The sequence below is a fragment of the Atta cephalotes genome, assembly GCF_000143395.1.
Source record: "Atta cephalotes unplaced genomic scaffold scaffold00019, whole genome shotgun sequence".
NCBI lineage: Eukaryota > Metazoa > Arthropoda > Insecta > Hymenoptera > Formicidae > Atta > Atta cephalotes.
In genome coordinates, this window is record NW_012130083.1 from 1,396,923 (window position 1) to 1,411,862 (window position 14,940).

At 30.5% G+C, this 14,940-nt stretch overlaps 4 protein-coding genes across 4 annotated transcripts; 2 read left to right on the top strand and 2 right to left on the bottom strand.

The window, feature by feature from the left end:
* Positions 1–3,921: 3,921 nt before the first annotated feature.
* Positions 3,922–6,501, bottom strand: LOC105619005 (BTB/POZ domain-containing adapter for CUL3-mediated RhoA degradation protein 3). Its single transcript, XM_012200535.1, has 4 exons — positions 6,339–6,501; positions 5,759–6,071; positions 4,208–4,406; positions 3,922–4,113 (listed from the first exon to the last, which is right to left on the bottom strand). Exons 1-4 carry the CDS (start codon positions 6,499–6,501, stop codon positions 3,922–3,924), a joined length of 867 nt encoding a protein of 288 aa, XP_012055925.1.
* A 649-nt stretch (positions 6,502–7,150) lies between these two features.
* Positions 7,151–8,826, top strand: LOC105619004 (intraflagellar transport protein 20 homolog). Its single transcript, XM_012200534.1, has 3 exons — positions 7,151–7,274; positions 8,114–8,268; positions 8,713–8,826. The coding sequence occupies exons 1-3, from the start codon at positions 7,151–7,153 to the stop codon at positions 8,824–8,826; spliced, it is 393 nt and encodes a 130-aa protein (XP_012055924.1).
* A 195-nt stretch (positions 8,827–9,021) lies between these two features.
* LOC105619003 (uncharacterized protein C9orf85 homolog) lies at positions 9,022–10,065 on the bottom strand. Its single transcript, XM_012200533.1, has 3 exons — positions 10,021–10,065; positions 9,414–9,943; positions 9,022–9,300 (listed from the first exon to the last, which is right to left on the bottom strand). Exons 2-3 carry the CDS (start codon positions 9,847–9,849, stop codon positions 9,068–9,070), a joined length of 669 nt encoding a protein of 222 aa, XP_012055923.1. The 5' UTR covers positions 9,850–9,943; positions 10,021–10,065; the 3' UTR covers positions 9,022–9,067.
* Positions 10,066–11,472: 1,407 nt separating this feature from the next.
* Positions 11,473–14,136, top strand: LOC105619002 (transmembrane protein 234 homolog). Its single transcript, XM_012200532.1, has 5 exons — positions 11,473–11,687; positions 12,691–12,788; positions 12,933–13,084; positions 13,808–13,967; positions 14,046–14,136. Exons 2-5 carry the CDS (start codon positions 12,773–12,775, stop codon positions 14,126–14,128), a joined length of 411 nt encoding a protein of 136 aa, XP_012055922.1. The 5' UTR covers positions 11,473–11,687; positions 12,691–12,772; the 3' UTR covers positions 14,129–14,136.
* Positions 14,137–14,940: the final 804 nt, after the last annotated feature.

Consider the following 14,940-nt stretch of genomic DNA (forward strand, 5'->3'; position numbering starts at 1 on the left):
ATATATATATATATATATATATATATATATATATATATATATATGTATAGAGAGAGATACATCGTAGCTTTGGGAAACCGATAAAGGTGTTTGTCTTACAGAAAGAGGGATTACAATTGTAGGATTGAACAATTGCGCGATATGTTGTGGTAAATGCATGATGGTTACAGTATTTTGGTAAATTCAGAATACTTATCCTATTGTGTCGCGATGCTGATAGCACTTTGATAAACGAAATATTCGTGACATCATGACAGTCGCAAAATTCCTTCTGGTATTTGGAGATACGCGAAATATTTGGTATTATATAATAAGTGCAAGATACTTGTAGTATTCCGACAAATGCAAATAGAGGGTAGGGCATATTATATCTGGGAGCAAATCTCCGTTTTTCGTGTAACTAACGAAAGTAATGCTATTCGATGGATTTATCGAAATTCAGTTTTCTGCACTAATTAGATAAAGGTATAGTGTATATTTTTGCTCTTAGATCTACTCGTGCCTACGTGTACAAGCTCCTCCACTCGATCTATTTCTACCTACTATGAACATGAGCGAACTGAGAGAGCGCGTTAAGCATGGAGACTGTCCTCTGTAAAACTTTGGTCTAAGAAAATAATATTATTGGTTTTATAAATTAATTATCTGATGTGGCGCTAATCGCCGATACTCGCATATATCAAGAACTTTTCGGAGTTCACCTCCCAGCAAACGAGAATGGATTAAAATGGATTGAAATTTTTTTCCGAATGCGTATTTTAAATAGCGAATACTTTTTTTTGGATTTAATTGAATTCAATTGGATTCAATTGAAAAAAAGGTATTCGAAAGTTTGAATAGTATTCATTTGAATAGTATTCATTGAATAGTATTCATAATTGCACAAAAAAAGCTAATATTATTTTTAGATTGAAATAGAGATATCCTCCATGCAATTCCTATAAATGAATAAAAATACATTCAGGATTGAAAAGCATTCATTTTAACTTTCATGAATCGATATTTCTGAAAATCTGAATCCATTTCAATTCATTTCAATTCATTCTTGTTTACTGGGCTTATGATTTATGTATTAACGTACATAAATCGTAAATAGGCAATACTTGAATAAATAAAGACCTACTGTCATATTTTTTACAGTTTAAGACTCTTTCATGTTGCATGAAGATTCCTTTTCGACCATAATGCAAAAATATCAGAATCTTTGTGTTTCCATTGTAGAGATTCATATAAAACATTAAAATTACGTGACGCAACTATTGTAGAAGATAGAGATATGAATCAACCCAGTGAAATCTTTGCGACAATTGTAACATTTTCCACCAATATATATATTCTTCTGTCGACACTCATGTGTAATCATGTGTAATCGCAGTCGTTAGTAGACAGTAATTTCATCGAAGAAATGGTTTATAATTAAATGCAAAAACAATCACGATACTCTTATGTAAACACCATTTGCAAGATGAACAGCGTATAGATACTAGACGAACGATATCTAGTATCATTCAGAAAAAAACTGACGTGCCTTTCCAATTCAGGGGTTGACAACCTCCGCAACATGTGTATGTACATTCGATTCCGTCTAAAAAAAAAAGGTTTGCACCCCATATACTGTCTTTAGCTGCAAACTCCGTCATACACTTATGTATAATATCTTGTTTCATAATACATGTCGCTCGAATCAATCTTAATGCTTGTTTCTATTTTCTACATTTTTTTTCTTGCCATGAAAGAAGTAAATACACCAAATATTTTTAAATATATATATAATGCTTCATTTTATCACATATATATATATATAATATATATATACATATAATGCTTCATTTTTAAAATCTTACATATACATTTGTTTTGTTACTAATAACATTTCTTATTAAATTATACACATTTCACACAAATAACGGAATAAATCTAGTTTTCCAGAATTAACTTCGCTGCTTGTCTAAAATTTGCTTATTTGTCTATTATTAATTTGAACTATTGTCTCATGTTCTATCATATCATCGTACTTGTATCATGATTTCAAATTTGTATTTGTGTAAATAGTTAATATGTACATATATTCTTTTTTTAAGAAAATCTCTTAAAGATACATAAATCTATTCTATTATCATCTTTCTATATTCAATTTCCTTTACAATCTATTGTCTATATATAATCATAAAGAAAGATAGGGAAATCTATAAATCATTTTATTCAACATAGATATATTCGATTTAATATATAACATATGTATTACAGATATGAATGAAAAGATATCCTACAATGTAGTAGGTATGCAACACGATACATGTGGTCCCTTTATTAATTGTGGGATTACGAATATCTCTCATCTTTTCTAATACTAAAACAAAAATAATATATACACACACACATATATATATATGCCGTGCCAGTGTAATCACAGTCTGTAGTTGTTTTACACTCCACCTTCACTTATCTAACATCTTCGGAAAAATTGAGCAAACTTATCTTCTATTATTCTATTATAAAATGAAAAACTGGTTTCTTGATCATTATACGATCAATAGATATCGAGTTACTCGTATCGACATCCGAAACACTCCGGATTGTCGCTCCGATTTCGTCATATAAGTGAAAGTGTAAATCAGTAAAGAAAATTAATCACCGATATATATATATATATATATATATATATATATATGCGAATTACGGCAATTATACAGTGAAATAATATACTTGGAATGACACGTGCGCGCACACGTGTTAGTAGAAAAAATTCAAACTAATTTATTAAAAATCAGATATATATTGTACTATCTATTGCATTCGTTCAAACTGAAAATCCTAAAAAATATGTTTAATGTTTAATTACGTTTAACACTTACAGCTCAATTTGAATAACAAAATTACATGTTCGAAATGCGTACTTTCAATACGCTGTATAACTGATATTAGACTTCAATTTTCTTTTACTGGCAGTGTTTATTCCACATCCTTTAAACAGTTTAATAGAATTTCGGACTCGTTGAGAAACGCACATTTAAATAACACAATATATATGTTTCAAATATATAATACATATGATTTATTTAAGATATTAAATTATGTAAGTTTGTAAGAAAGAACAATATAAACATGACGAAAAATTTATCGCAATAATGTAGACAATGACATAAGAATAATAAGTAATAATAATTAATAATTATGACAAATTAATAATGATTTAATAATGACGATGACAGTGATAATGATAATAATGATAATGTGATGATAATAATGATAATAAAATAATAATACTTATAACAGGTAACAATGCAGTCCTCTAGTTTTGCATAAAAAATTTTTTTATAACAATTTAGTTAATCTAGATGACTGCTTAAAAGTTGTCAGAGTATAAGTTCATAAATAATTTCATCAGTCACAGAATGGCAACTTGGACTCATTCCTGTCGTGGATTTAATACGATTTGGCACATAATAGTAAGCGCATAGACGCTACATTCTTTTCGTAATTTTCCAGATGAAATCAATAAGGTGCCATTCTTAATTGCATATTTACATACATATTTATAAACACGCTTGTATAGCAAGAATGGCGAAGATAACTTAAGACAGTTGTCATTTCCTTCAATAATTAGAAGGATAATTAGGAGGCATTTTTCTTATAAATATATTCAACAATTAGAGCGCGCAATTATATCCGAAAATAAGTGTCGTGATGTGAGAAATGTAACGAGATGATTTATCAAAGTTAACTGTAGTTTTCCTCATGTTCCATACATTTCAAAAACGAAAAGAGATTCAGCTGACAGGCGATAACCAAGTATATCATGTAGCATTCGCATTTGGTATACATCCGTGTTTCGTCTTATTTTATATTAATTCGTGTCTTGAAAGAACGAACGACACTAAGGATCGCGGTGTGCGGTGGATTGAGGAGAATAAGACTGGGTCAGTTGGTGTTCTGTTTGTTAGAGCGAAGGCGAGCCAAGCCTGAACGTTCGCCCTCTTCTTCGTCGGACGTGCAAGGTACTACGCCACGTGACGATGTAGCCTGCATTAACTCTTGATCCGGGCCATTCCGATGCTCATACAATAAAATATTTAACGTTTCCTCGTATATCCGAGCCTCGGGGAATTCAACCTGAAAAAAGAAAAGCATTTTTAATTATCAAATATAATTTCAAAATCATATAAATTTTAAATCATAATTTAAAATTATTTGATCATGTCATTACCTTTGTATGTTTTTTATCGGTTGTATAAACAATCGAATGACAGCAGACTTCTGCTACTTTACGACCATGCCCATAAAATGTCCAACAACAGATCTCGCTTGAGCCAATAACGTCTTTGATGAATAACACTCTGCCACTGAATCTAAGCGACATTTTGTCGAATAGTTCTATGTTTTTTAATAGATTGTCATCTGATGTACTGTAAAAATTAAATTTATTAGTCCATTTATTCTTTAATAATCTTAATTTATGACAATAATACAGCTCTAATTACATACATTGTGATATTTCATTTATTTATCATTTTTTTCATGCATTTAAAATATTATCTATTAAAATTTAGCCAATATGAACACATAGATTAATCGTGTGCAAAAATATATTAATAGACAATATTACAATATAGATGTTTCGACCCTTAATTTGGATCACCTTCAATATAGTATTAATAAATATTTCGCTTACAATAAAAACAGGTTATTGAAACGAATATCAAATCACAGAGAACATTGTGAGAGAGAACTAATATAAAGTTAACAGTAGAAATGAAAATAAAAAGTTAACAGTAGAAATGAAAATAAAAAGTTAACAGTAGAATGTCTTCAGTATTGGACAGAATATTTTGAATCATGATTTGAATCCAAAGTTAAAATTGATAATTTCACAATGAATTTTCAGATAAAACTAAAACAAAACGAATACAATATACAAGAGGTTGTGAGCTACTATTTTAAGATATTAGTTTATGATACACTTAAATTATAGTTGCGTTCAGAGAACGCATTATCAGTGCGTTCTTTTGTACCATTCTACTCTTATTTTATGTATAATGAAATGACTGATAAAAATAGAATGACGTTAATAGTGTGCTCTCTGAATGCAACATATAACTTTCTTTTAGCAGACACAGTCAACGAATGTTATTCTATTCTAATATTTAATGAATAACAATGAAGAATACTTCAATGATGAATACTTATACTGTGCTAAAAAGAAAATAGCCCAAGAGATATAATATATTTTTTATCAATCTCTCTTGTTATGCTTTAAATTGCTTGTATATTAACCCTAATCTATAATGTATTTTTTGCTTCCTGTATCTTGCTTTTTATCTCTTGCCTTCTCTTCCTTCGTAACTGGTTTTTTAGCAACAGTTTTTTGTTTCTTTGGAAGTTTGTTAACTTTTACTCCGATGACAGAAAATGAGAAAACAGAGTAAGAAGCAAAAGGATAAGAGATACAAAATGACAAAAAGCAAGAAAACAAAGAGCATTAAGTTTTAATGAAAACGCTTAGATAAATATTCATAAAAAATAAGAAAGGAATTTGAAATATCATAATACTTATAAAAATATCTCTTGGATGACAGAAAACAAAGAAATAGAATAAGAAACAAGAGATAAGAAGAAATAAAAAGTAAAACAAGAAACAAAGAGTACATAGTAGATAAGGTTTTAATGCCACTATAAAACACTTGGATTTCAATTTATAAAAGATAAAGAAATAATAAAACATCAATATTTACAATTATAAAGTAACATTTAACATTACCTTGTATAGGAATATTTATTGTTATGCCTATTAATGAGCAGCTTGACCACAGGCTTAGTAGTATTGCTTATGAGTAATTGTTCTTCTTTTTGAGAGGTTATAAGAGGGACTCTGCAGATTGGCTCTGCTTCACGTTCTTTTCGTAGAAGCGCCTGTTCGCAGGACTCTGCTAGCTCGCTGATACAGTAATATTTTGCCTCTGCGAGCAATTCAGCCATCTCCTTCGTATTTTCTGGCAGCGGAACCGAGCCGTCTCGCAAAAAGTTCAAGATAGTTCCGAAATGTTTGCCACACCGATCAATCAATATCCAACCTATGGAGAGAGATCGTGGTCAGTGGAAGATATAAACAAAATAACAAAAGATGAAATGTTCAAAATTCTTAGAAAACAACGCAAGAAGTCCACACAATCCCTTCTTTTCAAATCAAACAAATTCGTGCTCCCACACACTCCAATCACATTAAAATGATGAATCTTTTGATTAGGACCGCAGGACCGATCGATATTCAAGGTTCATCAATTTCAAGTCAACATTCGTCGGAAATTGCATGTCTTACGTTGTAAAAAGAAGCATCTCACCTTCGGAGTCGGTGAGCACTTCCATGCGACCGCTGAACATTGCTCGCAGCATGGTATCATGCTTCTGCAAGGTACCTATGGTAGTGTAATGAAGCGAGCCTCCGATGTTCAATTTGACATATTCCGACGGGTATTTAATTTCCGTCTTGTGCTCGCCCGACATAACGAAAAACTAGTGAAACCAAATCCTAGCGAAGCCGAGGCGAGTACTAATACACTAGCACTACTAACGTGACGGCTGCGGAATGGAGCGGGGATGGGGGCAAGCGATATCGATTCTCTCGATGTCAGATTGAACGTTGAACGTATGCGAATACTGCGAATCCGCGACAGATTCGTGTTTGCGTCGAAGCGACGTGAACGACGCACTCGTGTTGCTGTCGAGCCGTTCGCTTCACACCCGTTGACGTCGGGAAAGCGAGAAAGCCGCGCGAAATACTAATACATCTTCATTTCGCTCCATTTTTGGCTTATTTATCATCAATTACGGCGAACTTCACAATGGCGAACAAACGCTACGCGCTGAACATAGCAACGAATCGACTTGATGTGCAAAAGTATCGAGAATATCGTGAAGCATCAAGGCATGACAAGTGCGGCCTTCGCCGACCAATCAGCATCGCCCGCGCGTTCCTGGAATCACTGGGATGCGTTCTAAAACTTGATTCTACCAACTCCGAGTATCTTTTATCTTTATTCAATATTCGGTAACCAATAAGGATAAAATAATACTCGAATTGACAAAGTTGAATTTTGGAACGCAACTCTGGAAGGAGGAGATCACGTGATGTCGTTTCGCAAAACTCGAAAAGATGGCCGACTTGTTGGCGAGATACGGCATTTACATCGATGACTTGAGCAAAATACGCGTTTTAGAGCCGGAAGCGGCGAATCAAACGAATAAGTTGAAGGAGGAGTGTCAGAGCTTCGTGTCCAGTAAGTTGCGTTGCGTTCGCGAGTGACGTCACAACGAAGCGACGCAATGAATTTACTTGATTGACCGATTGTCACGATACTCACCCTTCGCATAATTATATATCGTCACTGTTTTATGGTTTCTGCACAAGAAAGTACACCTACACCTTTTGGCATGTTCGAGAATACTACCTGAGTGCCTACGAATATCATTTTATCCGTTGAACAACAAGAATAAAATGATATTCTCAAGTATAATAGTGTTTTCGAAAGTAGCCTTCGGTAGTTGGGACGACTTTGAACTTTCGTTAACTTTTGTCTATTTCTAGTAATTAACTTTAATCTCGGTTTGACTTATCTTTTATCTTTTTGTAGTTCTAAGAATTAGAGTAAGATAAAAAAAATCAAAGAAAACAAGCATCATGTTGTATTGGCTAATGTTAATTTTGCACATTGATGGAACTGGGACTTAAAACTGGAAAGATATAAAAAGTAACTTAAACCAAGATTAAAATTAATCTAAATTAACAGAAATGAATATTAATATCAATTACAATTAATTAATATTATTTATATTATCGATCAAAATGAAAATTTATAAAAGAAATATAACTTGACAGATGTATTTGGAATTATACGAGAAATTAAATGTAAATGAAATTATGATACAAAATAAACGATTTATCAAAGTTTGATATCAAAGTTTGATAGTTTGAAGTTTCTCTTTAATTTGAGCTCCGTTTAAAAAGTTGCACTCCGATGCTTTATTGTTGATCACATTTAATTATTAATATTGCTTATTAATATTGCTTCAAAAGTATAAACAATTGTCGCAATGAATGAGAATTTTTACGTTGCAGAGATTACTGAATTTGAAAAGAATTCCGACGAATTCATTAGGATATTGGACAATTTAGCAAAGGAAGTAGAGAAAAAGAAAATGAAGACGATTGGCGCGCGGAATCTGCTGCGTTCCGTTGCGAAGCAAAGAGAAGCCCAGAAACAACAAATGGAGGTTCTTAAATAATTACGTATCAAAAATACCTAATATTTACCAATGTATATTCATCGTTTAAATGATAGACAGTTGCAAGATTTATGCTATCTTTGGCCGGTATTCGTAATCGGTTCTATTTTTGGCCATAATGAGTATTTACAATTAAATTTGACTATCTTGAACATTTCATCAAACTCGAATTAATTAATTCGGCGATTAATTTACCGAATAATATTTGCATTTATTAATTTCGATAGAACAATTAATTTTTTATTGTTTGACATACGAAAAGAAAGATTAGATTAATAAAGAGTTATGTATATAGTTGGAAAATTTATTATAAATTTATTCTGGTTAAGTTAAATTGCTAGTTAATTGAATTAATTATAATCAAAATTAACTTAAGATTGGACCATTAATATCGCTGTGTCAATAATCGATTATCGCCTATTCTCATTATAGGCATTGATTTTGGAAAAGTCTGTGGAACTGGAACGGCTAAGAGTACAATACGATTCTTATAAAAAGATCGAAATGGAACAACTAGAAACTATCGAGCATTTATCAGTGAATTAATGTAATATAATTATAGCTTCCGACTGTATCTTTATTCTTGATTGAATTTTCTTCATTTTTTTGCCAATAAATAATACAATAATTTTTAAAAGCATCAATATTTATTGCAAATCAATGTTTTTCAAAGAATTGTAAAAATAGTTTTGAAAAACTTACTCTGATTAACTTAATCGACAACTCGTCATATTATATCTGTTATGGATAGAATTATTTATTTTATTTTGTTATAATTTACAGTTTTTTATTTAGAAAAAATTCTATCACATAAGTTATAAACATCACTGCCAAAATTATTAATTTCTTCTTCATCAATATCACTGTCAATGTCGTCATCTTCTATAAGAGCTAATGATTTTATTTTCATTAATAAATCTTCTTTTTTCGGAATTGTTTCATCTTCATTCCTATCCTTATTGTCAGTTTCATCAGTATTCAAAGAAGTATTAGGTTTGCTATTATTTTCCTTACTTTTTACTAAAAATAAAGTAGAACAAAGGCTTCTTATTATATGAAAACATATATTCATTATGTGCATAATAAATATATAAATAAAATTCTATTTAACAATACGAACACAAAATACATACTCGATTGTCGATTCATATAACGTAACAATGTTCTTCGTTTTCGTTCTGATAATGTTTTCAGAATTGCTTTAAATTCGGCATCTAATTTAATTTGTTCTTCCTTACTGCATGTTCCTTCTATGACTTCTGTCTTCTGTCCACATTTTGAACATACTCCTTGTTGTTTGGCGCAAAGCAAGCAGATATTATGATAAGAATGTTTCACAGTTTTTTGTTCACATTTAATACATTTCATTGGAGCTTTAAGCACTTTATATTTTTTGTATTTGATCTTCCACTCTATTATTTTTTTGCAACGTTCGCATACATTGGTAACTTCGGTACTATTAATTTGTTTTATTTTTTGAGATTTATCATATAGATTATTTTTAAACGATTTTTGATTTTGATATTTTTGAGGCCTCGAACGATTAGCATTTCCTCTTTGACAACTCATGTTTTCTATTATATATTTTAATATTACCAAAATTTAAAAATAATACAAGAAAGGATTCTTTAAATTTTCAATCAATTATTGCAAATTTTATGACCTGAAAACAAAAGAAAATATAAGTTTTTTATAGTATTTTATTAATGTTTATTATTAGCTTCATTGTTAAATTTATACTCAATGCAATGTGATGTTATTTCCAACTTCAGTTTAATTGTGTTTCAAGTTTCACAAATCAAAACGATGCAATATATAAAACTGAAAAATGTATTTGTAAATCTACATATAAATATTATTATGTATGACCCTTTTTATACCGTTAAATCTGTCAGTATGCGTATCAAATTGATTAAATACTTGATATTCTCTCTTTCACCGATCTGTTTCACAACAGATTTGGTTAGGTGACACGACATCTTTATTGTTTTACGAGAGGTAAATCTCTACTATAGATATCATTCGTACACTATCGCCAGTATATCCATTTATGGTTTGGAACTACGTGGCTACATCCATTTTCTGATCTATCGATAAAATCATAACATAGAGAATCACGGACGATTTTTAACGATAACAAGAAAAAGATCGACATGATCTCTTTGATTTCTATCTGTCGCAGTGCTCAATCATGTGCTAAATTTCTTAAAAAAATATACATATTGCTTATAAAGTTTTGTAACAATATTCTTAAAATCAAGTTATTAATATTAATGACTTTATTTAGTTCTATTTATTAAATATTAAATGCATTATAATATAAATAATCATTATGCTCATTCGAGTTTGCATTAATGCAATATATAATTTTGTTCATTTTCCGATACTGCGTATATAAAAAAAAACCTAATGTCATTTTCCATTTCATACACAAGTAAGCGTAATGATTATTATCATAATTTGACACTTAACAATAAAATATTGTGAAACTCAGTGAACTTGTACTGCTATATTATTTTAATTTAAAATTTCGCTATAGAACTTTAAGTAATAAGTATATTTCTATATTTGCTCAATATTTAAATAATACGCAATTTATAATTTATAATTTATGCTTTCTCTTTTCCTTTTTCTAAAAAATTGTAATTGAAATAGAAATTTGTAAATTTTCTCAATTCGTCATCTGTTACGAATAACAACTATTGATTCGTAAATTTTAAATTTGATAAACGTACAAGTGTATAATTTTTCATTAATTTATAATTTCGATTTTCGCATTTTTTAAAAATTGATTATTTTTATAAGTTCGATTTTTTTTTTCATACAATTTCTTTGATAGCCATCTATTTATTCTAATTGGTTTTTAATTTTCAAAAAGAATATAATTTCTAACGCTTTTATGTTTGAAGTTCTACAATAATGTGAACTATATGTTAAATACGCGCTAGTATCATAAAAGCACATTCTGAATACGTACAGGCTCTTCTATCTTCGCGAAACGCACAGTGCCGAATTCTAAAAAAAATGATATTTTCTTGCGCGTTGCGTTTAATTATATACTCCAACCGAAAGCTAGCGCGATCCAATGAGCGCTCGAATTCGCGTCTATAACGCTCATTGGTTGGCATGCGAGTGATGGGGATCGAAGTTTGACGCCTATAAATAGCGCGTAACTCGCAGGAGAATGTTTTTGTGATTCGGCCGGGGGTAGAGTTACGTCCTGTCAAATTGCGTTGGAATATTTTGCAGTTCGCACTGTTCGCAACTTGACTTCGAATCAATTATTTATAACTTATAACTTATTTCCTCCTAGAAGCATCCTAATCTTTGCAGAGAATCTCTATCACTCCTATCAGAAAAACGATGAGAAATGGCTTGAAGGACTACTGGAATTATTTACCAACGAGGTAATCAATAATTAATAAATATTGTTAAATTATTAACATTTTTACACGCGACGCGAGAAATACGTTAAGAACCTATCGTTTTTATAAGCTCTTAAAGAGTTTTAAAATGTCTTATGCGTTGTAAAAATATTAATATCTCTATGTTACTCATGCAAAGTTGTAGGCGACAGTTTAATACGATATGACGTGTAATTAACTTTGCATTTATTTTGGATAACATTTTAAATATCGCGTAATATAGATTCTAGTACTACTAGTACATTCATGATTATTCAGTTGAAAGTATTTTTCTCACTTAATTGAAACTCAAGACGCGTCATGCCGTCGAATCTCGCGTCGCTTTTTCCGCATGAAGTTGGTCGCGTATAGAAAATGACGTTTCCCTATTTCGATCGCATTCACATTTCATTCACGGAATGCAGTGGATAGGAGATGACATGTCGGAACGAATAGCTTTCAAACGAGTGGCAGCGCCATTAAATATGGTAATTAGAACCTAAAACTTATATTTAATCATTTAATCATTTATAAAACTTATATTTAATCATTTATCGATATTTAACTACTGCGTAACTATAGATTCAATATTTGTATACTAATGATCCGTTCTTGAATGCGTATTTCGTAAAATTTGTTCGGCCGAAAGTGTATCACCGTGAATAATTATAAAAAACAAACAACGTTAACTTTCATGATTTGTAAAGGTGTCTTTTTACGTTTGACGCTCTCATGTAAAGGCTTCTTAACAGTCTAGCATCTATGGAGTTCGTGCCTTGTCAGTCTTATATTATGGTCGTGATATGTTTAACTGTGTCCGATCATGGCATCTATAATATAACGTGATTAGCATGTTAACTTTCAATGACGTCGCACTGACTAGTGACTGATGGCACTATCAAACAAAGAAAAATCTAAAATTCGTAGAATGACGTAATTTAATGTAATTACTTGTAAATATATAAAATGGATTTAATAAAATGGCAAAAATTTTACTCTGTTGTAGATACCGGCATTCAACGTTTAATTAATTCTCATGACGTGATTTGCATATTGTTCGATGCAACGTTCCATATTAAATAACAAGAATGGCAGTTATTATTGGTGAGTTATTTTAGTTTTAATAACCATTTTCTGTTTGTTGAAAAATAATTTTTTGAGTACAAGAATAAAAATAAAAGCAGAGATTCAGTGATATCAAACAGCATGATTGAAATGATAATGTCAACTTGCATGTTTATATTGTAGATTCTGTGATATATCTGTGTTTTGTGGCGATTCTTTGGGGAGTAACCAATCCATTTATAAAGAAAGGTGCGCAAGGTTTAGAGGATATCAGGGCCAAGTCAGTTTATGGACAATTTTTTAAGGAGCAGTTATTTCTCATTACTAATCTGAAGGTAATCTTGTATCTTTACATACATTTTACCAAATTAATCTGGAGACATGGTATTTATAGATACTCTCATTGTTATACTCTCAGTTAGATTAGAAGAGCTCAGCAAACAAGCTGATGTTATTTCTCAATATTTTGAAAATCAGAGATTTTCATGGAATTTTATTATTGAGATTTAGGAAAATTTTACGAATTTTACTTTTAAATTTAAATTTTATCTTTTTTTTTAAAAACATTAGTTCTTGATAATTTTTTCTTGATAGAGAGTGCAAAATGTTGAAAATCAATTAGCAATAAATATGATATATACATTCGTTATTTATATACATTTTTGTGTTTCACAAGTTTTTATCAAAAAAAAATCAAGATGACAGTAGAAGACTGCAGAATTGAGTAACTCACTTATTTATATGTCTTATAAGTTTCGTGGCTCTAATTGTAGAAAATAATAGATACAGTCAAAAGTGTATTTATTGTGAAAAACTGTCTTCTACTATTTTCAATGTATATTTTGTTTGTATTGCTTGTACTCTTTTCATTCCTTTATCAAGTTGCATTAAAAAAACTCTAATATTATCTTGAATTTTAAACAAAAATAGTCGAAAAATCCAGAAATACTCAAGAAATTTTTTTTTTACAAGTTTTCAGTAAATATCCTTGCTAGGTGTAATAGTATTTGCTAGGAGTAATACTATTTGTAATTCATTTTATTTCTTTTTTATTTCAGTACATCGTGCCGTTTCTCCTTAATCAATGCGGTTCAGTACTGTATTTCTTGACTCTGCAGAATAGCGACCTATCTCTGGCTGTGCCAGTTTCAAATTCTCTTACCTTCGTATTTACTGCGATTACAGGCTGGTTCCTGGGCGAGGAAAAAGTGCATAGAAGTGAGTATACGGGAACTTCTTCATTGTTAGAGAATGCTTTGAATTGTTAATTGCTTTATGATTTGCTTTACTTTTTAGATACTTATCTGGGAATGATACTTGTGTTGTGCGGAACCATGTTATGTTGTTGGGACAAATTGAATAAAACTGTGGAATTATGATTTGTACATTTAAGACGATCATTAAGCACGCATCGTTATCCTTCTTTCCTGTTCATCCATACTACCTGCCGATTAATCCACATCCTGTGTAATGTGAGTAAATGATTAACACAATGATTAATACAATGAATTGAAATTCTTCTAATAAAGCAATATCTACTTGATTTTGCTTCTTGATATTATAAAGCATTTTAACATTATCATTAACATTATCATTAATATATTTTATTATTAATGATATGCTAGTTTACATCATTGCATTTATTAATCTTACAAGATACTTGATTTCAGTTTTCGCGTTTAACGCATCTTATAAAGAGGAGCAATGTCTGTGTTAATAGATAATAGGTTTTATTCTTAATTCCGTACAATATCGTCAATATATATTCATGATATTTACATGCATATTGTTTAATGATCCATATGTACACATACACACGTAGATAGCACCGGGTAGGAATGAAATAGTAATTATGGTGCAAGATGACTATGTCGCCGTATTTAATTTGTTTTTTTATCCACGCAAAAGCGTATCACAGTACAACAGATAATGTCTAGCGTCGCGCGTTTTATTTCTCTACACTGTTATAAAAAAATGATGAAAAGCGTCTCTCGACTTGCGTTTGTCGAACGTAAAATTTCGCAACAGTGTATGTGTAATCTGTGATCCATGAATGTACAGAGACAAGAGTTATATATATATATATATATATATATATATATATATATATATATATAATANAACTACGTAACGTAACTAAATAAATAAAGTAATAATAATATATACTATACAACAACTAATTAATTTAATA